Source organism: Lethenteron reissneri, chromosome 65 (assembly GCF_015708825.2).
Source record: "Lethenteron reissneri isolate LAM-NWPU_2019-01 chromosome 65, ASM1570882v1, whole genome shotgun sequence".
Classification (NCBI taxonomy): domain Eukaryota; kingdom Metazoa; phylum Chordata; class Hyperoartia; order Petromyzontiformes; family Petromyzontidae; genus Lethenteron; species Lethenteron reissneri.
This window is the reverse complement of record NC_083843.1, coordinates 8,589,841-8,615,556: the sequence shown is the minus strand read 5'-3', so window position 1 is coordinate 8,615,556 and position 25,716 is coordinate 8,589,841. Positions and strand designations below refer to the sequence as shown.

Genomic DNA, 25,716 nt, shown 5'->3' with positions numbered 1-25,716 from the left:
CCTCACTGTATGCACCAAACAACAGTTCGGAGTGTTCGGCGTTCTTGGAGATGGTGGGTGCAGTGCTCGACAGAGTGCCGCCTACCGACTCTATAATCTTACTGGGCGACTCCAATGCTCACGTGGGAGACGATGGAGATACCTGGAGAGTTATGATTGTGAGAAATGGCCCCCCGTGATCTGAACCTGAACGGTGAGATGTTATTATAATTCTGCACTAGTCACGGAATGTCGATAAACAAACACCATGTTTTGAACACAAGGATGCTCAGTGAGCAATGGTTGCACAGCGCCCCCTACTGGACGATCTGCGTGAAGTGCAACAAAGGCACAGACTGCCGCCCTCTGCTGGCTTGCTGGGGAGTGGCATCCACGAGGTATCGTGGAATGTCCTCGTCTGTCCCTCTCTCTACAGAAACGCAGAGCTTTGAGTCGAGTGAATTCCGGTGACTCACGTGAAAAAAACCCGACAGGGACTTTCCTATATTCTTAGGTTTTTTCGGTAAAGTCACGTAGGTAAAAAAATAAAATAAAAAAAAATAAAATAAAAATCACGACGATTCGGAGGCAACACAAGCTTCCGTCTTCAGGTGGAACCATCACAGCACGATAGCTGTATCAAGTGATATCAAGTGATACTTGATACAGCTATCGTGCTGTGATACTTGATACAGCTATCGTGCTGTGACGGTTCCACCTGAAGACGGAAGCTTGTGTTGCCTCCGAAACGTCGTGATTTTTATTTCATTTTACTTTTTTTAATTTTAAATTTTTTTACCTACGTGATTTTACCGAAAAAACCTAAGAATATGAATCCTTGCAGTCACGAAAGCTTAAAATCTAGAATTACGTTCCATTCATTGGCTACCACACTCAGATAAGTTCCTCCCCCCCCTCCTCCCCCCCCTTAACTTGTATTTAAGAACTTGTATCTTGGAATCCCTGCCTCACTTGATACAGCACATCTGGCTGTGACGGTCCCACATGATGACGGAAGCTTGTGTTGCCTCAGAAACGTCGTGATTTTTATTTTATTTTTATTTTACTTTTATTAATTTTAATTTTTACTTTCGTGACTTTACCGAAAAAGCCTAAGAATATTTAAGTATATAGTTCAACTATCGGACCTAAAAGCCGAGAGCAATGGCGGCACAGCGCCCCCTACTGGGCGAGCTGTATGAAGTGCAACAAGGGGCAGACTGCCGCCTCCTGCTGGCCTGCTGGGGAGTGGCATCCACGAGGTTTTCTGTACTTACAGTGAGGGAAAGAAGTATTTGATCCCCTGCTGATTTTGTACGTTTGCCCACTGACAAAGAAATTATCAGTCTATAATTTTAATGGTAGGTTTATTTCAACATAACATTTTTGACATGCGTTTTTCTAGATTTTTTTTTGCTATTCTGTCTCTCACTGTTCAAATAAACCTACCATTAAAATTATAGACTGATCATTTCTTTGTCAGTGGGCAAACGTACAAAATCAGCAGGGGATCAAATACTTTTTTCCCTCATTGTATGTGTAATATTGTAAATTACAGCGGGAGACCACTTGACGGGTAGCACACTTTATTAACACTTTCTTTAGCCACAATAACACGTGTGGTCACTACAGCTCACACTACACGTTCCACCCGGCTACACACACACGGGCTCTCCAGCCCCGTAGCTTCCAGGGGAATTTACAGACCTACCCCAGCTTGGGTATGGATCACGACCACTGGGTCCCGCAGCCCGGCCCTCACACGGACGTCCGGCCGCGGGTCCCAAGGTCCCGCCTCTGAGCCACACAGGGTCCCGGCCCTTACAAGGACAGCGGGGCTAGGGGTCTCAGGGCCCTATCTCTTCCTCCTCCGTCTTCCGTCTTCACTGGTTACCAACTCCCCGAGCGCCCGCGCGCATCCCCCTTTATAGTCCTCCGCTCCCGAGGGGACGGAGCCTATGCGGACCGCGATGTGAGCACCCACTCTAGTTGACCAATCACCACGCGCTGCCACACGATCCCTTTTGCCAGCGCATGTCACCACCACATAACCAATCACCCCGCGCTGCCACACGATCCCTCACTGTCAGCGCGCGTCACCAATACACAGCCAATCACCACGCGCTTCCACACGATTCCTACTGCCAGCGCATATCACCACTACATATGCACCAAACAACAGTTGGGAGTGTTCGGCCTTCTTGGAGATGGTGGGTGCAGTGCTCGACAGAGTGCCGCCTACCGACTCCATAATCTTACTGGGCGACTCCAATGCTCACGTGGGAGACGATGGAGATACCTGGAGAGTTATGACTGTGAGAAATGACCCCCCGTGATCTGAACCTGATCGGTGAGATGTTATTGTAATTCTGCACTAGTCACGGAATGTCGATAAACAAACACCAGGGTTTGAACACAAGGATGCTCAGAGAGCAATGGTGGCACAGCGCCCCCTACTGGACGACCTGTGTGAAGTGCAACAAAGGCGCAGACTGCCGCCCTCTGCTGGCCGGCTGGGGAGTGGCATCCACGAGGTTTCGTGGAATGTCGTCGTCTGTCCCTCTCTCTACAGAAACGCAGAGCTTTGAGTCGAGTGAATTCCGGTGACTCGCGTGAAAAAAAAAACCCGACAGGGACTTTCCCATATTCTTAGGTTTTTTCGGTAAAGTCACGTAGGTAAAAAATAAAAATGAATAAAAGTAAAATAAAAATAAAATAAAAATCACGACGATTCGGAGGCAACACAAGCTTCCGTCTTCAGGTGGAACCGTCACAGCACGACTGCTGTATCACTTGATATCACTTGATACAGCAATCGTGCTGTGACGGTTCCACCTGAAGACGGAAGCTTGTGTTGCCTCCGAAACGTCGTGATTTTTGTTTTATTTTTATTTAACTTTTATTAATTTTTAATTTTTTTACCTACGTGACTTTACCGAAATAAACCTAAGAATATGAATCCTTGCAGTCACGAAAGCTTCAAATCTAGAAGGGACTTTCCCAGCCACGTGCACCGTGACACTGACCCAACCGGCGTCTCTTCCTCTGCAGTCGATCTCTCTCCCCTCCACCGTTACAGCGCACTCCTTGAGGCCGCGTAGATGAGAGGATCCTCACCCCGTGTGTCCCATCCTCCCAGCGATGTTCATACGCGAGCCCTCACCCCATGGCACGTGCAGGTATTGTGTGTCTTTCCCTCGATCGATGCGGGGTCTGGTTTGTGCGATTTAGCGTGCAGTAATACCACCGTGGCAAGATGTTAACTACCTCGCCTGGTATGCCTACTGCTGTATAGTTGGAGTCTGCGAGTCTCTCTCTCATCATCACGGTTGCTAGGAGATGTTAACTACCTCGCCTCGGTATACAGGAGGTCGTGGGTTTGATCCCGACCCTGATGCCTGCTGCTGTATATTTGGAGTTTGCATGTCTCTCTCTCATTATCATCACGGTAGCGAGGAGATGTTAACTATCTCACCTAGTATACAGGAGGTCTTGGGTTCGATCCCGACCCTGATGCCTGCTGCTGTATATTTGGAGTCTGTATGTCTCTCTCTCATCATCATCACGGTGGCTAGGAGATTTTAACTACCTCGCCTGGTATACAAGAGCTCGTGGGTTCGATCCTGACCCTGATACCTGCTGCTGTATATTCGGAGTTTGCGTGTCGCTCTCTCATCATCACGGTGGATAGGAGATGTTAACTACCTCGCCCGGTATGCAGGAGGTCGTGGGTTCGATCCCGACCCTGATGCCTGCTGCTGTATATTTGGAGTCTGTATGTCTCTCTCTCATCATCATCACGGTGGCTAGATGTTAACTACCTCGCCTGGTATACAGGAGCTCGTGGGTTCAACCCTGACGCCTGCTGCTGCTGCTGCTGTATATTTGGAGTTTGCGTGTCTCTTTCGCCGTGATCACGTGACAATGCAGCCTTTAGAGCGGTGCTCCGGAACGCTAAATTAGACGAAACTTTTCGCCAGGATGGCGCCGTGCATATTTATTTTTTCTATTGCTGCCGTTATAAAGTCACGAAAAATACCATGCAGCATTTTCATTAAGTAGTTGTATATATACTCTTTGGTTTTTTCGGTAAAGTCACGTAGAAGGAAAATAATAAAATAATACAAATAAAACATAATAAAATTCTCAAGACGTTTCGGCCACAACATAAGCAGCCGTCCTCAGGTAAAGACAGAGCTGTCTGAAAGACAGTGGGCCCAGCTTAAAATACGCTGCCAAGCTTAGCAGTGTTCATTGGAGCGCTGTCTTTCAGACAGCTCTGTCTTCACCTGAGGACGGGTGCTTGTGTTGCGGCCGAAACGTCGTGAGAATTTTATTGTTTTATTTTATTATTTCCCTTCTACGTGACTTTACCGAAAGAACCAAGATGGTGGAGACATAGTGCGACGAGGGGCGGAGCCAGGAAGAGGTGAAAAGAGCAGGTGGGTGCGTGAGGTGAGTGGGTGAGTGGGTGCGTGGATGAGTGGGTGGGTGAGCGGGGGGGGGGGGGTGAGCGGGGGGGGGTGGGTGCGTGAGTGGATGGGTGAGCGAGTGGGTGAGTGGGTGAGCGAGTGGGTGGACGAGTGGGTGGGTGGACGAGTGGGTGGGTGAGCGAGTGGGTGGGTGAGTGGGTGGATGAGTGGGTGGTTGAGTGGGTGGGCGATTGGGTGCGTGGGTGGGTGAGTGGATAAGTGGGTGAGTGGGTAGGTGAATGGGTGGGTGAGTGGGTGGATGAGTGAGCGAGTGGGTGGGCGAGTGCATGGATGCGTGGGTGAGCGTCAAGTGTGACGGTTCGGCCAGGTGAGGGTGAGAGGTGACGACGTCAGGAAGAGGTTAAAAGAGGGAGCGGGTGGTAGGGTTGGGGGGCGTCGAGGGTGACAAGCGAGGATGAAGGTGTGAACCCGTGCCGTAACATAAAGACATTACCTTGGTGACAAAAGGCCAGAGTTTTCTTTCACATGTATGTTGAACTTCTTTCGCACCGTACGTAGCCGTCCGTGCTAAGCGGAGGTGAGCGGGAAGGGCGGCTTCGCTCTCGGGATCAATGTGTAGAGGAGTAAAATGGGGACGTGTCGTCAGGTGTGCCGTTCAGTGCGATGACGTCACGTCTCCTAGGGTACTTAAGGGATACCTCGTGACATAAGCGGGGTCACTGTGGGAACTGGTAGAGTACGAAGGGTGAAGAGGGAACCAGTGGTAGAGAGAGGGATCGAATAGTGAGTCTGGGGAGAAGCCGGTGGTAGCCGTAGAGGTGCTTCTCTCTCCGGTCGGTGGAGTCGGCAGAATCCACGATCCGACACGAGAGAGAGAGAGAGAGACCGGAGCTAGCCGGCAGGGACCCGGACTCAAAGTAGGACCCCTAGCCCCTGGGAGTTGTGTACTCTGCTGTGTAATATTGTAACAGCTTTAATAAACCCTGGTGAAAGCCCTTAACTTACCTCCGTCTTCGAGTACGTCCGTCGGAACTTCTCTACAAATGGAACAACGCAAACCACCTCCACCACGACACGGTGGCGATCCTCGGGAGAGGCTCGGTGTGTGTACACGGCATTCGATAGACCACGTTTCGGTTTAACGTAACATTGGATTTATTTCTCCAATATTTTACACGGAAAGCTGATAAAGTAAAACAATGAATGGATTTCTTGTTTTCTACGTGACTTTACCGAAAGAACCAAATAACACTGAAATTGATAATTGTTTTTTTACCCTTCTATCTGGCAACAAAACTGACACCTTTTTTTACAAGGAGTCATGTTTGCATAGACCACAATACCTGCAGTCATAATGCAAACAAAAAACACAACTCTGATAATGATATGCACTGTCCTTGAAGTTGAAAGCTGTCTCGGGTGTGGACCAATCAACTTCAAGGACAGTGCATACATTATCAGACTTATGTTTTTTGTTTGCATTGACTGCCGGTATTGTGGTCTATGCAAACATGACTCCTTGTAAAAAAGGTGTCAGTTTTGTTGCCAGAAGGGTAAAAAAACAATTATCATTTTTTACTGGCAAATGAGGTTCCAATGGTGTAAACACTGAAATTAATACGTAAATATTTGTAAAATCATAGATCTACTGTATTGTCTAAATTTTTACGTTTCAAGGCGAGCAAAACATTTTTGTCGTGTCTTTGTGTTTTTCCCTTGTGATGGGACTTTGCAGGATGAACGTTGAGATTTATAAGGCGCATGGGGTGACCAATAAGTTCTGAATTGATCTGTAGTAAGGTAGGGCACTGATAATGGGTTAACAGGTATGCAGTAGTATATAGTGTAGTGTATAGGGGTGTAGTGTATAGTAGTGTAACACAATCCTGCGGAGGGAGCTGTTAGGAACGTTGGGTTGCTCGGTCAATGGCCAGGGTCAATGGCGGCATGGTGTATTCCACAAATATGCCCGACTGTGAGGGAGGGCACAAGCCGGCGTGAGTAGGTTAAACGTTGAGTTTTATAAGGGCACCACGGGGTGACCAGCCCCTCCCTACCCAGCCCCACCCCACCCCTCCCACCCCCTACCCAGCCTCACCCTCCCCACCCAGCCCCACCCCACCCAGCCCCTCCCTCCCCACCCAGCCCCTCCCTCCCCACCTAGCCCCTCCCCACCCAGCCCCTCCCCACCCAGCCTGTCCCTCCCCACCCAGCCCCTCCCCACCCTCCCCTCCCCACCCAGCCCCTCCCCACCCCACCCAGCCCCTCCCCACCCTCCCCTCCCCACCCACCCAGCCCCTCCCCACCCAGCCCCTCCCCACCCCACCCAGCCCCTCCCCACCCCACCCAGCCCCTCCCCACCCCACCCAGCCCCTCCCTGCACGGTGGACGCAATAATCCCCTGTGGGCTGGTGTAATCAGGAGGTTCCTACCAGTATGATGTCGTGTATAGTGGTGGTGTATAGTGGTGTAGTGTATAGTGTAGTGTACAGCGTGGTGTATAAGTGTATAGTGCAGTGTATAGTGTAGTGTAGTATATAGTGTAGTGTACAGCGTGGTGTATAGTGGTGGTGTATAGTGGTGGTGTATAAGTGTATAGTGCAGTGTATAGTGGTGTAGTGTAGTGTATAGTGTAGTGTACAGCGTGGTGTAGTATATAGTGTAGTGTACAGCGTGGTGTATTGGGTGAACGTTGAGATGTATAAGGGGCACGGGATGACCAATAAGTTCTGAATTGGTCTACAGTAAGGTAGGGCACTGATAAGGGGTTCACAGCTTTGCATGTCTTCACTGTGCTTTAAGTCAGTTTCTTTTTTAATACTGTATAGTATAAAATTATATCACGTTCAAAAGAAATTGCCTTCGTTGACAATACGAAGTGTAAGTTGTAAAGTGTTCATCGTGTGAAATGGTAAGTCACGAAGGCTGGGAACGCAACCTCATGGCACCAATGTTGTAAGTTATTCACTATACGACGTTTCAATATACGAACAAGCTCCAGGAACGCATCTCCTTCGTATACCGCGGTATCACTGTGTGCGCGGCTAGCCTATTTCTACCCAAAATTCAAGACAGTACACGGTTTGGGTTCACTCGTTCGGCCATGTGGTCAAACGTGGAACTACTGTACTGTGCACTGTATGTACTGTACCGTGTGTACTGTACCGTGTGTATTGTATGCGTAAAGGCAGTGGTGGTGTAGCGGTTAATGCTGCGCTACGAACCCGACGACCCGAGTTTTGATTCCCGCTCACGGCCACCAACACCCAGTAATAGCAATTATCTGAACCGGTCCCGGGCCTTCCCTAGGTCGACTCAGCCTCAAATGAGTAACTGGTGTAGCGGTGGTGGTGTAGCAAACATCGCCACTGGGAGAGACAAAGGCGGTCGGGCATGGTGCCGGCCACCAACCCACCTCGTATGCCACGGTGCCGGTAGCCATCATCGGTGCTGCCACTCGTCACATATACGAGATCCGACGGGCGGTTTTGTCTAACGCCGTTAGCAACGTGAATGCAAGTACTGTGTCATCTTAAACATGCTGTCAGCGAGCGCCTAGTAAGGCTGGCTGGGCGCACGAGGGAATAGATGTACACACATATACAAAGACACACACTTATACATGTATACACACACACATACATATAAAGATCCCCCATTTAGCCTTAACAGACTGTAGGGGCAAGTGCTGTGAGTAGCGAGTAGCAGTGCCTATGAAGGCTACCGGCACTGTGGCACACACAGAGGGGGTGGGTGGCCAGCACCACGCCCGGTCGCCTTTGTCTCTCCCCAGAGGTTGCAAACGGGTTTTGATTCCTTACCCGTACCCGGCCGCACAAGGGTCGCAAACGGGTACCCGTACCCGGCCGTACCCGGCCGGGTATCGTGTAGAGTACGGGTATCGGGTACCTGATTGCGACCTCTGGGATGAAGCCATGTTGCAGGTGCGGGTGGGTTGATTCTAGGAACTTGAATTGTGAGAAGAGACAAGACGTTGGGAAATGAGTGACAAACGGTGACTCACTAGTGACTCACGGCCTACCCGTACCCGTACCCGGTCAGGTACGGGTAGCCGGGCATCGGGTATGGTACGGCTAGGGGTCGGCACGGTTTGAACCGACTCAAACTGGTTTCAAATTGAGCAAACCAAACCAAACCAGCGACGACTGAACCAAACCAAACCAAAACCAAACCAAACTAAGCTAAACCAAACCTCTTGAGTTGGCTTGAACCGAAAAGATGCGCGGCAAACAATATTCGCATTCAATACAAATATCAAGTGTATTAATCGCTAATTTCTACGCAGGCTTTCTTCATATTGAGATTCACTAGCAAGTACTGGACGACGATGTCGTCCACAGCCATCTCCTCAAGCTTGGCACGCCCAATGTCCTTGAACGCAGTGTGGTAGTTCAATGGCAGTGAAACCCCAACACTAGGCAACATCCGCGCCCACGAGCGCACACACATCTCGGCCTTGAACGTGCACTTGTGCAGGTTTGGTCGGTCGAGAAAGGAGCGCTTGGCGGCCGAGTTTGCTCTCTCGGAGGGCACGGACGACGCCGGGATAGGCAAATAGTCGAGGGCCACGCGTCGCAGGCGCGGGTACTTGCCGCCGTACAGCTTCCACCACTCGACGACGTCCATGCTCAGGTCCTGAGTCGGCTCAAGCAGGAAGCGGTCGACCTCGGAGGCGGCGCCGTCGTGAGCGTTGGGCGCGTAGACCATGTCAAAGAGGATGTTAATGCCGCCACGCGGCGCCGCCTTCGGCGCCGCGTCCGTCGTCAACGCTGGGTAGCAGCTGGTTGAGAATGTCCGTCATCATGTCCTTGATATTGCTGTACTCGGCCTTTACAACCAACCAAACTAGTTTGAGCCGGTTCCACCCTGTCCGAGCCAAACCGAGTCGGGTTTCGTAGCCCCAAACCAAACCGAACCAGTTCAAACAGAGCCAAACCAAACCGATTTGGTTCGGTTCAAACCGCGGTTTGGTGGTTTGAGCCAAACCGTGCTGACCCCTAGGTACAAGTATTGGGTACCCGGTTGCGACCTTTGTCTCTCCCCCAGTGGCAATGTTTAACTACACACCGCATCACCAGATACTCGTTTGAGGCCGAGTCGACCTAGGGGAGGCCTGTTACCGGCTCAGATAATCGTCGCCGATGTTGGTGGCCGCGAGCGGGAATCGAACTCGAGTGGCCGGGTTCATAGCGCAGCGTAGCGCTAACCGCTCCCCACACACACGTGTACGCGCGCACGAACGCACACACGCACGCACGAGTGTGTGGAAGCCGAGCGATCTTTACTTCACACATTGCACATTTATTCACACAAACACTGCACCTCAGCCAACTCTCCATTGGTCCCCGTGTCTCCACGTGTTTCTCTGTGACCCCATGTCTCAACTTGACCCCAATGTGTCTCCACGTGACCCAGTGTGTATCCATGTGACCCAGTGCACGTGACCCAGTGTGTCACCACGTGACCCCGTATGGTGTCTCCGTGTGACCTAGTGTGTCTCCGTGTGTCTCAGCATGTTCCAATGTTTTTCAGTGTCCCCCTGTGTATACATTGTTCCCCGTGTGTATCCATGTGTCTGTGTGTCTCCAAGTGAGTCTCTGTATCCCCATGTCTTCCCAAGTCTCCGTTCATCCCCGTGTATCTCTGCACTCGTATTCCTCTGAGCGGTCTCCCTGTTTCGCCATGTTACCATGAGCCTCTCTGTCCCCGTGTCTTACTGCGTCTCTCCGTATGTTTCCGTGTCCACCTTTAGGTCCCCCGTGTGTGTTCCATCTCCCGTATCCCTGTCCACGTCTTTGCGTCCCTGTGTTCCTGTGCGTATCTACGTCCCATGGAGTGTGTGTGTCTGCCCGTGTCTCTCTGTGTGTCTAGGTGCGGACTTGGAAGCGCCCAGCCTTGGTGAGATATTTCACCCCTTTGAATGGCTTGTACTTCTCCCCATAGAGGTCCAGACGGTTCACTTTCAACCCTGCGGCGGCAACAACAACAACAGCAGCAGCAGCTGCCAGTCACCACTATGCGGCGGTGACGTCACCACCACGGCGCTTGTGCCAGGCTAGGTGCACTTTGAGGCGGTCACTTGGAGTGTGCGAGGCTTTCCGCTGACAGGTTACAGGACAGACCCAGCTGGTGCCATAGGTTGCCTTACTGAGAGAGGACCGGGAGATGCACCACCACCACTTCCTGTGCCCCCTACTGTGCCACCTCGCTGTGTTTTAGCCACCCGGCTATGTGCACGTTGAGGTCACATGCAGTGTCAAACGCCCGCTGGCAGGAGGTCACGGGGCAGACCCAGATGCCAAGGGTCGACTGAGACGAGTGGCTGATGCACCACCTGTGCCCCTTACTGTGCCAACTCGCTGTGTTTTAGCCACCCAGAACTCCGCTCGTTGTTGTGAGTGTCGCTCCTCCGCCCTCCGTTGTTGTTGGAGGGCGACTGCCTCCAACTGCCCAGTAGCAGCGTCCTTCACGAGCCTCCTACTCCACTGAGGCCGATCTTGACAGCGCTGGTACCGGTCATCGGCAAGTCCACTCAGCTCCACATCCTCCCGTACCGCATCACTCCATCTCTCCCCTAGTTCCTGCCATGCCCGTTTAACCCCCTCTATCCGGCCAAACAGAAGCTGAATGCTCTTTGGTTCTTTCGGTAAAGTCACGTATAACGATAAAATATTAAATTAAATACTAGCATACGACGTTTCGATTGCAACACAAGCAATCATCATCAGGTATAAGTGAAATAGAAACCTGGTTGATTACGTTCTTCCTGAGAATGCTAAATTTGAGAGAGAGATAAAACACAGAACCAGAGACATATAGGTTCTGTGTTTTATCTCTCTCTCAAATTTAGCATTCTCAGGAAGAACGTAATCAACCAGGTAGGGTGTTGACTGTTACGTTATCCGACTCTCTGTTGTATCACATTACATTTTTAAGTATTACTAGATTTGTGTTTCTATTTCATTTATACCTGATGATGATTGCTTGTGTTGCAATCGAAACGTCGTATGCTAGTATTTAATTTATTATTTTATCGTTATACGTCACTTTACCGAATGAACCAAAGAGTAATTCCTGCAGTCACGAAAGCTCCAAATTAAGTTTAGAAGCTGATTGGGCAAGCAGTGGCTGGGCATGCGGGCTACGCGACACAGCCAACGCAGCCTTGCCTGCCGGAGGAGCTCACCGACGGGACTGTGGTCATCAGGCCTCTCTCCACGGGTCTCCGTGGGTCCTCAGATTCTCCCCATCCTGCTCCCCGCGTACCTGAAATGGCGAACTGCTGGATCTTGAAGTGGACGTTGATGACGGGATTCTCCTCGGGCTTCGGTGCTCCGGACTGCAGTGTCAGGGAGCCCTTGATGGTCGGCAGCTTCTGGGGATTAATCTTCCCAATGTCCCACGTCAGGACCTGGAGCACGACCACGGGGGAGGGTGGACCCATGGACACCGCAAGGGGGTGGGTAGAGGGAGGACAGGGGGGAGGTAGGGGGAATAAGGAGGGACACGGGGAGGAGGGAGAGAGGAGGAGGGAGACACGGGGAGGTGGAGGGAGACACGGGGAGGGGGAGGAGGAGAGAGACACGGAGAGGAGGGGAGGGAGTGAAGAGAGGGAGGAGGGAGAGGGGAGGAGGGAGACACGGGGAGGGGGATAGAGGAGGAGGGAGATAGGAGGATGACAGAGACATGTTGAGGAGGGGAGGGAGCGTCGGAGGCCGTCGGACTGCGAGAAGGGCTGCGTGCAGAACGAGAGAGAGCGAGAGAGAGCGAGAGAGAGTGAGCGAGTGAGCGAGAGAGTGAGAGAGCGGGCGAGAGAGCGAGCGAGAGAGTGAGCGAGAGAGAGAGTGAGCGAGAGAGTGAGAGAGCGAGCGAGAGAGTGAGCGAGAGAGTGAGCGAGAGGTGGGGGTTTACATAAAGCAAAGTTTAAAAATGTAAAAAAAAAATTACGAAATGATGAACGAAGCAAAGTGCCGACTACACCGAGCATCTTCTTGTTTTCACTGATCGTAAAAAAAGAGAAGAGAGGGAGGAGGGAAGGCATGGGAGGTTAGGAGGAGGGACAGACACTTTAACACCACAGACCACGTGAATGAGCTGTCTCCATGTCCTCCTCGTTCCACCTCTGCATCACCCCACGTCCGATGGCAACGCATGGACCGTGTCTCCCTCCCTGTGTCTATCCGTTTGTCTCTCTGTATCCCTGTCCCCTAAACTGCATGCTACTCTAGAATCTGTTGCATCTTCGGACACTAGTTGTATCCATGACGTCTCATTGGATGGCTGTGTCAACTGCAGCAGCAGCTACTTTTCATGGCTATGCAATGCGTGAATGTGAAGGATATGTCGGTTGTGTTGACATGTTTGTCTGAAGATCTTGTTCAGAATTAAATTCTGCTTTTCTCGGTTCATTTGTGGGATGTGTAATGCATTGTCGGCTTGCAATTTATCATGTTGAGATGTGTCGATTAAACAGACAACCGCAAGGGCAGTTTCACGTAAATGTAGTACAGGCATGATTAAAACACGCTGAAAACATCTCTCTCCCTCTACCCCCGTACCTCCCCTCTGTCCCTCTCTCTCATGGGTGGAAAAAACCCGATTTTTCCAGCGACAGGCATCGGTTTTTTTCTTTAATACAATTAAACCAGATTTCGGGGGGATTAAAACCTGGTTTCATGAATACGAAACTGATAGGCAGGCTTAGGCTGCTTCCTCGTCGGTGCTGCTATCATCGTACTCGGGGGGGGCATCGGGCACGGGGTAGTCGTAGAATGCGGCGGGCAGGTTGGTCTTGATGAACACGAGTTTCTCCTCCACAATCGTGGGCGCCAGTTAGTTCCTTAAGCTTGGAATGGACGAAGCCCATCGTTGAGAAGTTGGCGAAGTGTGGTTCTGCAATTAGAACCAATTAAACCGGATTTCTCCCAATCTCAGATGATCGGGTTTAATATGAAAATACAATTAAACCCGATGGTAAAAAACCCAAGCCTGGGGTGTTTTATTCAGACGCTGTCTTCCCGACAGACCTGTTCTTCACCTGAGGACGGCTGCTTGCGTTGTGGCCGAAACGTCGTGAAAATTGTATTTTATTATGTTTTATTTTTATTACTTTATTATTTCCCTGCTACGTGACTTTACCTGAAAAAACCAAGAAGATGTGTCACCCTTGACTCTCTCTCCTCCCTCTCCCCATACCCCCCCCCACGTCTCCCTCTCTCCTCCCTCTCTCCTTGTACCTCCTCTCTCCCCATACCCCCCCCCCCCGTCTCCCTCTCTCCTCCCTCTCCCCATATCCCCCCCTATCTCCCTCACTCCTTGTACCTCCCCTACCCCCCCCCCGTCTCTCCCCCCCCCCGTCACCTTGGAGACGGGGTCGAAGGCGTGGGTCCCCTGCGTTGCCGTGAGCGCCACGGCAAGCACGGGGGGCGGCAGCGTCGCCGTGACGACGACCGCCTCCAGCGTCTTCCCGCCGCTGTGCCGAGGCCCCAGCGTCAGCTCCAGACGCCCGCCGCCGCCACCGCCCTCACGGAACGACACCGAGTGGCGCACGCACACGGGCACGGACACCAGGCTGCGGGAGAAAGACAGAGACACACGCACGCCGGGATGGATGTGTCTTCGTGTGTCTCTCTGTCTCCGTGTGTGTCTCTGTGTGTGTCTCTGTGTGTGTCTCTGTGTGTGTTTCTGTGTGTCCATGTGTCTCTCTGCGTATGTCTCTGTGTCTCTGTGTGTCTCTCCGTGTGTCTCCGTGTGTCTCTCCGTGTGTGTCTCCGTGTGTGTCTCCGTGTGTCTCTCCGTGTGTCTCTCCGTGTGTCTCTCCGCGTATGTCTCTGTGTGTCTCTCCGTGTGTCTCTCTGTGTCCGCGTGTCTCTCTGCGTATGTCTGTGTGTCTCTCCGTGTGTCTCTCTGTGTCCGCGTGTCTCTCTGCGTATGTCTGTGTGCCTCTCCGTGTGCCTCTCCGTGCGCCTCTCCGTGCGTCTCTCCGTGCGTCTCTCCGTGTGCGTCTCCGTGTGTCTCTCCGTGCGTCTCTCCGTGTCTCCGTGTGTCTCTCCGTGTGTCTCTCCGTGCGTCTCTCCGTGCGTCTCTCCGTGCGTCTCTCCGTGTCTCCGTGTGTCTCTCCGTGCGTCTCTCCGTGTGTGTCTCCGTGTGTCTCTCCGTGTGTCTCTCCGTGCGTCTCCATGTGTCTCTCCGTGTGTCTCTCCGTGTGTGTCTCCGTATGTCTCTCCGTGTGTCTCTCCGTGCGTCTCCATGTGTCTCTCCGTGTGTCTCTCCGTGTGTGTCTCCGTATGTCTCTCCGTGTGTCTCTCCATGTGTCTCTCTGTGTGTCTCTCCGCGTGTCTCTCCGTGTGTGTCTCCGTGTGTCTCTCCGTGTCCGCGTGTCTCTCTGTGTGTATCTCTGTGTCACCTCTGCGAGGAGACGTGATAGGAGATGAGCCGGAAGTTCCCGTCGGGAGGGATGAAGGAGAGAACGCGCTCAGACTCCCAGCGCTTGAAGCGCACGCACGGGTGGAAACTCACATCGTCCAGCAGACGCGGGTTCTACACACGGAGAGACAGAGACACGCGGGGGGTGAGGGGGTGAGACACGGGGAGAGAGAGACAGAGACACGCGGGGGGGAGAGACACGGGGGGAGAGAGACACACGGGGAGACAGACAGAGACACGGGGAGACAGACAGAGAGACATGGGGAGACAGACAGAGAGACACGGGGAGAGAGAGAGAGACATGGGGAGAGAGAGAAATGATGAGACACACAGGGAGAGAGATGGGAGGAGAGACATGGGGAGAAACATGGGGTGAGAGACATGCGGAGAGAGAGAGACAGACGGGGAGACAGACAGAGACACACGGGGAGAGACAGAGAGACACGGGGAGAGAGAGAGACATAGTGTGAGAGAGAAATAATGAGAAAGACACACAGGGAGAGAGATGGGAGGAGAGAGAGACATGGGGAGAGAAAGACACACGGGGAGAGACAGAGACATGGGGAGAGAGAAAAATTATGAGACACACAGGGAAAGAGATGGGAAGAGAGACATGGGGAGAAACATGGGGTGAGAGACATGCGAAGAGAGAGACACAGGGAGACAGACAGAGTGACACGGGGAGAGACAGAGAGACACGGGGAGAGAGAGAGACATGGGAAGAGAGAGACACGGGGTGACAGTACAAGTGTGAATATGTAAATGCGAGTGTGTGTATCTGTATGTGTAGGGGAGCGGTGGCGCAGTGGTTAGCACTACACTGCGCTACGAACCCAGTGACCCCAGTTTGATTCCAGCTCACGACCACGGCCGGTGACGTTTATCTGAACCGGTCATGGACCTCCCCAAGGTCGACTCAGCCTCAAATGAATACCTGGTGTAGCGGTGGCGCGGAGTAAACATCGCCACTGGGGAGACAAAGGCGGTCGGACGTGGTGCTGGCCACCCACCCCCTCGTGTGCCGTTCTGGCCTTCATAGGTGCTCGCTAACAGCACTTGCCCCAAAAGTCTGCTCAGGCTATACAGGGGATCTTTGTCTTTATGTACATGTATAAGTGTTTATGTGTGTAAGTTGCTGCAGTAGGAGGCACAGGTGGTGCATCGGCCAGTCATCTCAGTCAGTCGACCCGTGGCACCTGCTGGGTCTGCCCCGTGACCTCCTGCCAGCGGGCGTTCGACACTTCACGTGGCCTCAAGGTGCACATGGCCTGGCACAAGCGTCGTGGTGACGTCACCTCCACTTAGTGGCGAATGGCGGTTGTTGTTGTTGTGTATGTGTGTGTACGTGTATGCGTGTGGACGTGTGTGTATGTATGCGTATGTACGTGTGTGTATGTATGTGTGTGTATGTATGCGTGTGTACGTGTATGCGTGTGTACGTGTGTATATGTGTAATAAAGGACTCTTCAGACAGTGTAGGTCTCCGTTGTCCTTTATTCGGGTTCTTGTCTCTCTCGCCCCTGCGGCGTCCTCGCTCAGACCCGCACCTCCTCCACCGTGCACCCTGCAACCACACCGCTGCTCCGTCTGCAGCCACACCGCTGCTCTGTGTGCCCCGCACACTCTGCTAGCTCTTCACGCCCGGCTAGCTTCCCACACTCCACTAGCTCTCCTCCGCTAGCTCTACTCCACTAGCTCTAGCCCACTAGCTCTGCTGTGCCCCACGTACACCGCTGGCCGACGGTGCCGTGGCCTCCCACCACGTGGCAAATGGCGCCACCCTCTCGCCACTGCCCAGCGTGGCCTCCTCCTGTTTCCACTCCTTCTCAACTCCCAGATCCCTTCCGGTTCCTCCCCTAAATCCTCTCTCTCACGTGACCCTGACTCCTCCTTCTCCTCACGTGACCCAGACTCCGCCCCCTCTTTCCTTGCTCGCATTACATGACCCCCCCCCCCCCCTGATGAAAAACTCAGCCGTCCCCGGCTGCAACAGAACAAAATAATGCGAGCAAATTACAACCATCGGGCATCACCAGACAACGGAGATTATAACAACACAACAACAACAAGAACAACAATTAACGAAAGGAAAGAGACTTGGAACGCGTGCGGGTCGCCGGCCCGTCCCGAACGGGAGGCGGCCCCCCCACAGACCGCGACCGCGACAGGGTTTTAAGAGCGGCGGGATCGGAACCGCCCGCCGCTGTTGGAGGCCTGTCAATACCAAAGTCCCGTTCCCCAGAGAGACCCGTCGCCGGGGTCTCCCGCAATCGCGTCCGTGGCGGGGTTAAAGGGGCAGCGGGGTCAAGTGTCCCCGTCACCGTGGTAGTCCCACCCGGAGCAGGATTCGCTGTATCCGTCTGTGTCACGGCCGGTTCGTCTGTAGAAGGCACGACAGGCACGCTTGCAGGTTGAACAGGCAAAGTCAGAGGCGCGTCGGATGCAACAGACACCGGCAAGGCAACATTAGGAGATGACGCATCCGTCTGCGGGGCCACGTAGGGTTTCAACCGAGACGTATGGACGTACCAGCGCCGCGATCCGAACCGAACACGTGCGGACTGCGGACTAGGAACCTCAATAAGCACAACCGGCCCCTGCCATGGTTTGTGCGACTTAGGGGAGGTCCCCGCCCGCACCTGCGGGCAGTGCAGCCAGGCCATGTCCCCCACTCGCCAGGGTGATTCCCCATCCGAGCGCAACGTTCGTTCCGGGCCTGGGTCTTGGCCGTAGCCAATCGGGCCACCTCCCATGCGTCTGCCACGCGATGAACAGCGTCCTGAATGTACTCGGGGAGAGGCTTAACAGGACCCTTCGCCCCCGTACCCAGCTGCACGTCCACCGGCAGCACATTCTCGCGGCCGTACATTTAAAAAAAAGGTGAATACCCCGTCGACGCATGAGGCGTCATCCGGTATGCGGAGAGCACCCCAGGGATATGCAAATCCCAATCAGCCTGCTTTTCGCTAACCGTATGACATAGCATGGCCGACAGGGTCCGATTAAGCCGTTCCACCATGCCATCCATTTGCGGATGGTAGGGAGACGTCCGAACCTTCTTGGTTCCCAGTGCAGCACACACCTCAGCCAACAATTTAGAAGAAAAATTCTGCCCTTGGTCCGTGAGCAACCTTTCCGGCGCCCCTTTGTCCATTACATATCCGAACAGGAACGCGTCCGTGATAGACGCCGCCGACTGGTCGGGTAAGGGCCAAGCCATCGGCCAGCGGGAAAGATATTCCACCCCGACCAGCAAAAATTTATTCCCCCTAGCGGATGGCGGGAAGGGCCCCAAAATATCCAACGCCACCAACTCGTTAATCCGAGACACCTGTATGGACTGCACTGGCGGAACATATGGGTGTTTAGGCGGCTTCCGCCGGGCACATTCGGGACACGCCCGAATGTGCCCGGTGACATCAGTTGTCATGCCGTGCCAGATGTAGTCCCGCTGCAACGTTAACAAGGTTTTCTGCACCCCGAGATGTAACAAAGTCTCGGAGTGCAGAGTCCGAACCAACTCGTACCAGAGGTGTGGACTCGAGTCATGTGACTTGGACTCGAGTCAGACTCGAGTCATGAATTTGATGACTTCAGACTCGACTTGGACTTGCATAACAATGACTTTGTCCCACCTCTGAGGTGTGGACTCGAGTCATGTGACTTGGACTCGAGTCAGACTCGAGTCATGAATTTGATGACTTCAGACTCGACTTGGACTTGCATAACAATGACTTTGTCCCACCTCTGAGGTGTGGACTCGAGTCATGTGACTTGGACTCGAGTCAGACTCGAGTCATGAATTTGATGACTTCAGACTCGACTTGGACTTGCATAACAATGACTTTGTCCCACCTCTGAGGTGTGGACTCGAGTCATGTGACTTGGACTCGAGTCAGACTCGAGTCATGAATTTGATGACTTCAGACTCGACTTGGACTTGCATAACAATGACTTTGTCCCACCTCTGAGGTGTGGACTCGAGTCATGTGACTTGGACTCGAGTCAGACTCGAGTCATGAATTTGATGACTTCAGACTCGACTTGGACTTGCATAGCAATGACTTTGTCCCACCTCTGAGGTGTGGACTCGAGTCATGTGACTTGGACTCGAGTCAGACTCGAGTCATGAATTTGATGACTTCAGACTCGACTTGGACTTGCATAGCAATGACTTTGTCCCACCTCTGAGGTGTGGACTCGAGTCATGTGACTTGGACTCGAGTCAGACTCGAGTCATGAATTTGATGACTTCAGACTCGACTTGGACTTGCATAACAATGACTTTGTCCCACCTCTGACTCGTACCGTAACGACGACGGAACCACCAGACGCCAGCGATCGTGCAACCCTTCCCTCCACATCAGCAACCCATCCCGGAGAGCGGCTCCCGGCGTCCCACCGGACAGCGGTCCCCCCGTCCCTTTCGCAGCCCGACCCCGCAAGGCCTCCAGCGACTCATCAAGCAATTGCTCGCGAATCCATACCGAGCGCGGCAGGTTCAAAACCCCATCAGCCGGTCCTGGGCATACGGGAGCCTCGGGCAACTCGACAGCTGACACAACAGGCCGAGGGGGTTGCGGAACCCGCGTACACCTATTCGTACCCGAAGCGCAAGCGCAAGGGGATCCCTGCGGCAATCTGGAGAGTGCGTCCGCGTTCGCGTAACGCGACCCCTTCCGATACTGAATTTCGAACGAAAATTCCTGCAGGGTTTCCAACCATTGTGCCAATTGGCCAGACGGTTGATCAACTCTCAGGGCATATTGCAAAGCCGCATGGTCCTGTGCGAACAATAAACGTACGGCCGTATAGATACGGCCGATATTGGCGGAGAAAATGCACAATAGCCAATAGTTTGCGGCGAGTAACGCAGTAGCAGGGTCTCTGCCGGAGACAACACGCGGCTACCGTAAGCTACTACGCGTTCAACACCGCCCTTGGACTGTGACAGAACGGCCCCAATCCCGGTGTCACTAGCGTCAGTATCCAGAATAAAAGGCCGATCAAAATCTGGATAGTCCAACGTCGGTGCCGTCGCCAAACGATCGCGTAAGCCCTCAAACGCCGCTTCCTCCGTCGGCCCCCAGCTGAACCTCCGGCCCTTCGCCGTAAGGAGGTGCATCGGCCTAGCGATCGTAGCAAAGTTCGGAACGAACCTGCGATAATATGAAGCGAACCCAACGAACCGACGTACGTCCCCCACTGTGGCCGGAGTCGTCCAGTTACGAACGCACGCCGTCTTCTCTGGGTCCGTGGTCACCCCGTCCGCACTGACTATGTGGCTCAAATAGCGCACGGATCGTTGCAGTGGGTGACACTTCTTGGGCTTAAATTTCAAATTGGCGGAGCGCATCCTAGCAAACACCGCGTCCAATCTCTGCAGATGTTCCTCAAACGTGCGGCTGAAGACGATAACATCATCTAAATATATCAAACATGTCTCCCACTGCAGACCCGTTAACAAAAGCTCCATCAGCCGCTGAAAAGTGGCGGGGGCAGCATTCAAGCCCATTGGAAGACAATTAAACTAAAATAAGCCCTGCGGCGTACGGAAAGCCGTCTTTTCCCTCGAGGACTCGTTTCAGGGGAAGCTGCCAGAATCCCGACGAGAGGTCAAGCGTAGAAAAAAACTTTGCCCCAGACAAGGCATCGAGGGAATCATCCATACGCGGCAGGGGGTACGCGTCTGCTACCGACACTTTATTCAATTTGCGAAAATCGACACAAAATCGCAATTTCCCATCCTTTTTCTTCACAAGGACCACCGGCGCGCCCCACGGACTGTTGGACGGGGAAATAATGTCAGCAGCCAGCATATCCTCGACTGCGCCGTGAACATGATCCCGCTCCGTCGGACTCAACCGATGCGGGTTCATCCGAATCGGAGCGGCATTCCCCGTATCAATATGGTGGGAGAGCAAGGAGGTGCGTCCCAAGTCGAAATCGTCCGAACTAAAAACGTCGGAATACCTTTCCAACAGCGCGCGAAGCGCGGACCGTTGGTCCCCAGTCAAAAACGCGTTTTCCCGGCACAACTCGGCAATCCACCGATCATCCTGCGCCGTGGAGGCCGAGACCCCCAAAACAAGGCCCCGGCAGTCCCGGTCGTCATGGGCCGTGAAAGCCGTCGTAGCGTGAGCCAAAACCGTTCCGGCCGGTACACTAACATTATCCGCGCTTCCATTCAACACTTGTAAAAACGGAGGCTGACCCGGCCGGACAATCGTCTGTGCCCCGACCATCGTCAAGCCACCCGTTATAGCCGTGGACGGCGATAACAACACACCCGCCGCTCCCTCAATGCCAGGCACCGGTTTCCGATACCGCAACGGAATAAGCACCTGCGAGCCAGGTGGAATATCAACAGATACCTCGGACAGCGCCTGTACCTGGCAGACAAGAGCAGACTGGCCCCAGGGCGACGACAAGAATGAAATTTTCCGACCCCCCCGGTAAATCAATACAATTGTGATCCACCCTTATTTGAATGGGCATTTTTGCCAGGAAATCGGTCCCCAACAAACAGGGCACCGCGAGGGACCTGGAAATCAACACGGTCCCTGAAGCCGACACCCCCTCCCCAATCGATATGCTGGCGTCCACCTGGCCCACAATGCCCATACTTCCCCCGTTCGCCGCTATGCAAGAGTCATAAACCGGTCGCACCCGCCCCGGCGGAATGGCTAGGAGATGGAAAATCACGTCGGAGATAATAGTCGCGGACGCACCTGAATCCACCAAAATGCGCACATCGACCCCTTGAATCGAACCAGGCACAGTGGACGACCCAGTAGCGGCCGCCACCACCCTCCGTGCCAATTTCCGCCACTGCGTCAGCGAGCGACACGGGTCAATCACCGCCCCCCCCGTTATTAATGGCACACGGACCGCGCGGCGATGGTGATGCATGAGATGACAGGCCTTGCCGGATGTCTGATGCGTACCGACTTGCCTGTCGTGGATGGTCCTCCTGCGTCGCGTCCGTGGCCGAGGCCTCCTGCTGGGGTGGCTGCCGAATGCGAGCCCAGCATTCTCTGGCGAAGTGGCCCTTACGGCCGCAGCGGAAACACGCCAAGTCGGTTCGCCGTGCAGCACCCCCTCTGTCTTGGCGCTCCCGCGCCGGCGGCCCGGAGCGCAACCCCGCTCCCCCTCGAGCAGGCCACTGGGTGAATGCCCCTGTCAACTCCTCAGGACCCCTGTCGTCTCGAACATAGATGGCCTTCTTCGGGTCCCACCCTGTCGCACCGCCTTCGACGGTGGGGCCCCCCCGTCCAAGCCGACACCTGTTTCCACCGTCGAAGGTTATATTGGGCATCCAGGCACTTAGCCGCCGCCCGGGACGTTAACTTATCGTGTCCGCACACCGGCATGGGGATGCCCAAGTCCCTGGATAACTCCAACATCTTGCCCAATATCAGAGGTTCCAACAAATCGAGCTCCGTCTGCGGATACGCGGCCATAGCTAGCTCCATCACGGCGCCCTGGAATGCCACCGGCGATTCTTCAGGTGCCCGTTGCCGCTGCACAAACCTGCGATGAGCATCGTCCGGGGGCTCATACGCCTTCGCCATTTCTTCAAACACCCCCTGTAGCGTCCTCTTCTTTTCGGCCTTGATGGAGCGGAGAACCTGACGGACTCATCGTCAAGAAGCGTTGGCAGGACCTCCAAGGCTTCCGCGTCCATTTCGCGGATCGTACAGCCGCTTGAAAACGGCAGGCGAATGCGCTCCAATCTCCGCCGATGGAGAACTCTTTCACAGTCGTTAGACGATGGCTGCGGGTCCCCGCTCCGCCGTCTTCCGTCGATGGTGATTCGTGCGGCAGCGACAAGATGGCGTCACTCCGCAACGTGTTCAAAATGGCGGCTCCCCGCGGTGGAGGCAGCAAGATGGCGGCTTCCTGCCGTTCCTCCCCAGCCACGCCCAAGATGGCGTTTCGTGCCGCGTGTTGGAGAGGGCTGACAGCGTCGGCAAGGCCCCAGTCGGATGGTCCCCGCTTGGCCTCCCCGAACTCGTCGTGGGCTTCACCAGGGTGCATAACTGCGCTAAAACAGCCTTCAGCGACTCAAGTTGGGCCGCCACGTGTCGCCATCCTTCGTCGGCGTCCACCAACGCGGACGGACCTGCTGAGCCGGTAACATCCTGCACCCCCGGCGCGTCGCTCGTCCCTGCGTCGCCTCCTCCTTCCATCGTCAGGAGCGCCACCGCCGGAGGAAGATCGTCTTCAGAAGATGGTGCAGAAGATGGTGCAGGGATGTTCTTTCTTCTGAACTGTTTCGACATGCCGTTTCACTTCCGACACCAATGTAATAAAGGACTCTTCAGACAGTGTAGGTCTCCGTTGTCCTTTATTCGGGTTCTTGTCTCTCTCGCCCCTGCGGCGTCCTCGCTCAGACCTGCACCTCCTCCACCGTGCACCCTGCAGCCACACCGCTGCTCCGTCTGCAGCCACACCGCTGCTCCGTGTGCCCCGCACACTCTGCTAGCTCTTCACGCCCGGCTAGCTTCCCACACTCCACTAGCTCTCCTCCGCTAGCTCTACTCCACTAGCTCTAGCCCACTAGCTCTGCTGTGCCCCACGTACACCGCTGGCCGACGGTGCCGTGGCCTCCCACCACGTGGCAAATGGCGCCACCCTCTCGCCACTGCCCAGCGTGGCCTCCTCCTGTTTCCACTCCTTCTCAGCTCCCAGATCCCTTCCGGTTCCTCCCCTAAATCCTCTCTCTCACGTGACCCTGACTCCTCCTTCTCCTCACGTGACCCAGACTCCGCCCCCTCTTTCCTTGCTCGCATTACATATGTATGCGTATGTACGTGTGTGTATGTATGCGTATGTACGTGTGTGTGTGTGTGTATGCGTGTGTACGTGTGTGTGTGTATGCGTGTGTACGTGTGTGTGTGTATGCGTGTGTACGTGTGTGTGTGTATGTGTATGTACGTGTGTGTATGTGTATGCGTGTGTACGTGTGTGTATGTATGCGTATGTACATGTGTGTATGTGCGTGTGTCACCATGAAGGAGAGTGTGAGGTCAGGCATCCCCGTGAGCTTCACACAAGCGTCAATCACGCCCTGAATCTCAGCCGTCACCGTGGAGCCTGAGACACACGCGGAGACACACAAAGAACAAAGCAAAGATCCCCCGTATAGCCTTTAACAGACTGTTGGGGCAAGTGCTGTTAGCGAGCACCTATGAAGGCCGGAACGGTACACGAGGGGGTGGGTGGCCAGCACCACGCCCGACCGCCTTTGTCTCCCTAGTGGCGATGTTTACTACACACACCGCTACACCAGGTACTCATTTGAGGCCGAGTCGACCTAGGGGAGGCCCGGGACCGGTTCAGATAATCGTCACTGGTGTTGGCCGTGAGTGGGAATCGAACTCGTGTCGCCGGGTTCATAGCGCAGCGTAGCGCTAACCGCTGCACTATCGGAGACACACAGACACGGACACACAGACACACACATCAAAGTGTGTCTCTCTGTCTCTCTTTCTCTGTCCACCCTCTCCATTGTCCCCTGTGTCCCCCCCCCCCTCTGTGTCTCTGTGTGTCTATTGCACTGGTCAACAAAAAAAAAGTCTCTCCAAATTCACCCCACACTCTCCTCTCTCTCCCCAAACTCTCTCCCTCCTCTGCCCTCCCTCTCATCTCTCTTCACCCTCTCAGCCCTGTCTCTCTGTTTTTTTTCCCAAGTGAATTTTATTGTTGGACACAAGTTGTGGGCAAGCAAAGATGGTGCAATTTTGATTTAAAGCTTTCGTGTTTGGTGACTTTGTGTGTTTCGTAGCGAAACCGGCTCCAGTGCTGTTGCTGCTGGCAGCAAAAAAAGTGGTTTGAAAGTCAAAAGTCTCTCACACACTGTGTCTCTCTCTGTGTCTCTCTCTGTGTCTCTCTCTGTGTCTCTCTCTGTGTCTCTGTGTCTCTCTCTGTGTCTCTCTCCCTGTCTCTCTCTGTGTCTCTCTCTGTGTCTCTCCCTGTCTCTCTCTGTGTCTCTCTGTGTCTCTGTCTCTCTCTGTGTCTCTCTCTGCGTCTCTCTCTGTGTCTTTCTCTGTGTCTCTCTGTGTCTCTCTGTCTCTGTGTCTCTCTCTCTCTGTGTCTCTCCCTGTCTCTCTCTGTGTCTCTCTCTGTGTCTCTCCCTGTCTCTCTCTGTGTCTCTCTGTGTCTCTGTCTCTCTCTGTGTCTCTCTCTGCATCTCTCTCTGCGTCTCTCTCCGTGTCTCTCTCTGTGTCTCTCTCTCTGTGTCTCACTCTCTCTGTGTCTCTCTGTCTCTCTCTGTGTCTCTCTCTCCCACTATCTGTCTCTGCCTCTCACTCACCAGAGCGATCAATGATGGCATCCACCTCCTCTATCACGTCGAAGTACGCCTCGTTGTTGGTGTAGCGCACGCCGGTGCGTCTCCACGGCACATTGGAGAGCTGCCCCGAGGGCAGAGTGTCTCCTACATTGGTGCTGCCTGCACGGGGGGGAGAGAGCGGGAGAGAGAGAAAGAGTGAGTGAGATGCAGAGAGGGAGATGGAGAGAGAGTTTCAAAATAATGTTATTGCTGCCAGCAGGGAGAGCACCGGAGCCGAGTTCGATGCGAAGTGACACATCGAGTGCAGCGTCACGTGTGGACATCACAAACACTGCACATGGCACTGCACGTGCCACGCATACAGAGAGAGAGCGGGGAGAGAGGGGGGAGAGGGTGAAAGAGGGAGAGAGTGGGCGAGAGAGTGAGCGAGAGAGCGAGAGAGTGAGCGAGCGAGTGAGCGAGAGACTTTTGACTTTTAAAGCGATTTTATTGCTGGGGCAACAATTACATTCAGGGTTTTCCATGGTCGACGACCGTGACACTCATTCCAGCGGATCAAAA

The 25,716-nt window shown here is 53.9% G+C and overlaps 1 protein-coding gene across 1 annotated transcript in view; it reads right to left on the bottom strand.

Moving 5' to 3' along the window:
- Positions 1-9,714: 9,714 nt before the first annotated feature.
- The window catches only part of AP3M2 (adaptor related protein complex 3 subunit mu 2), a gene marked incomplete at its 5' end in the record, with an annotated part of 280,782 nt that continues 264,780 nt past the window's right edge, over positions 9,715-25,716 (bottom strand). Inside the window, 6 exons of the mRNA XM_061577876.1 lie at positions 9,715-10,401; positions 11,700-11,844; positions 13,794-14,004; positions 14,839-14,972; positions 23,872-23,957; positions 25,177-25,315. Of these exons, the coding sequence (XP_061433860.1) occupies positions 10,301-10,401; positions 11,700-11,844; positions 13,794-14,004; positions 14,839-14,972; positions 23,872-23,957; positions 25,177-25,315 (816 nt within the window). The remainder of the gene's footprint in view (positions 10,402-11,699; positions 11,845-13,793; positions 14,005-14,838; positions 14,973-23,871; positions 23,958-25,176; positions 25,316-25,716) is intronic.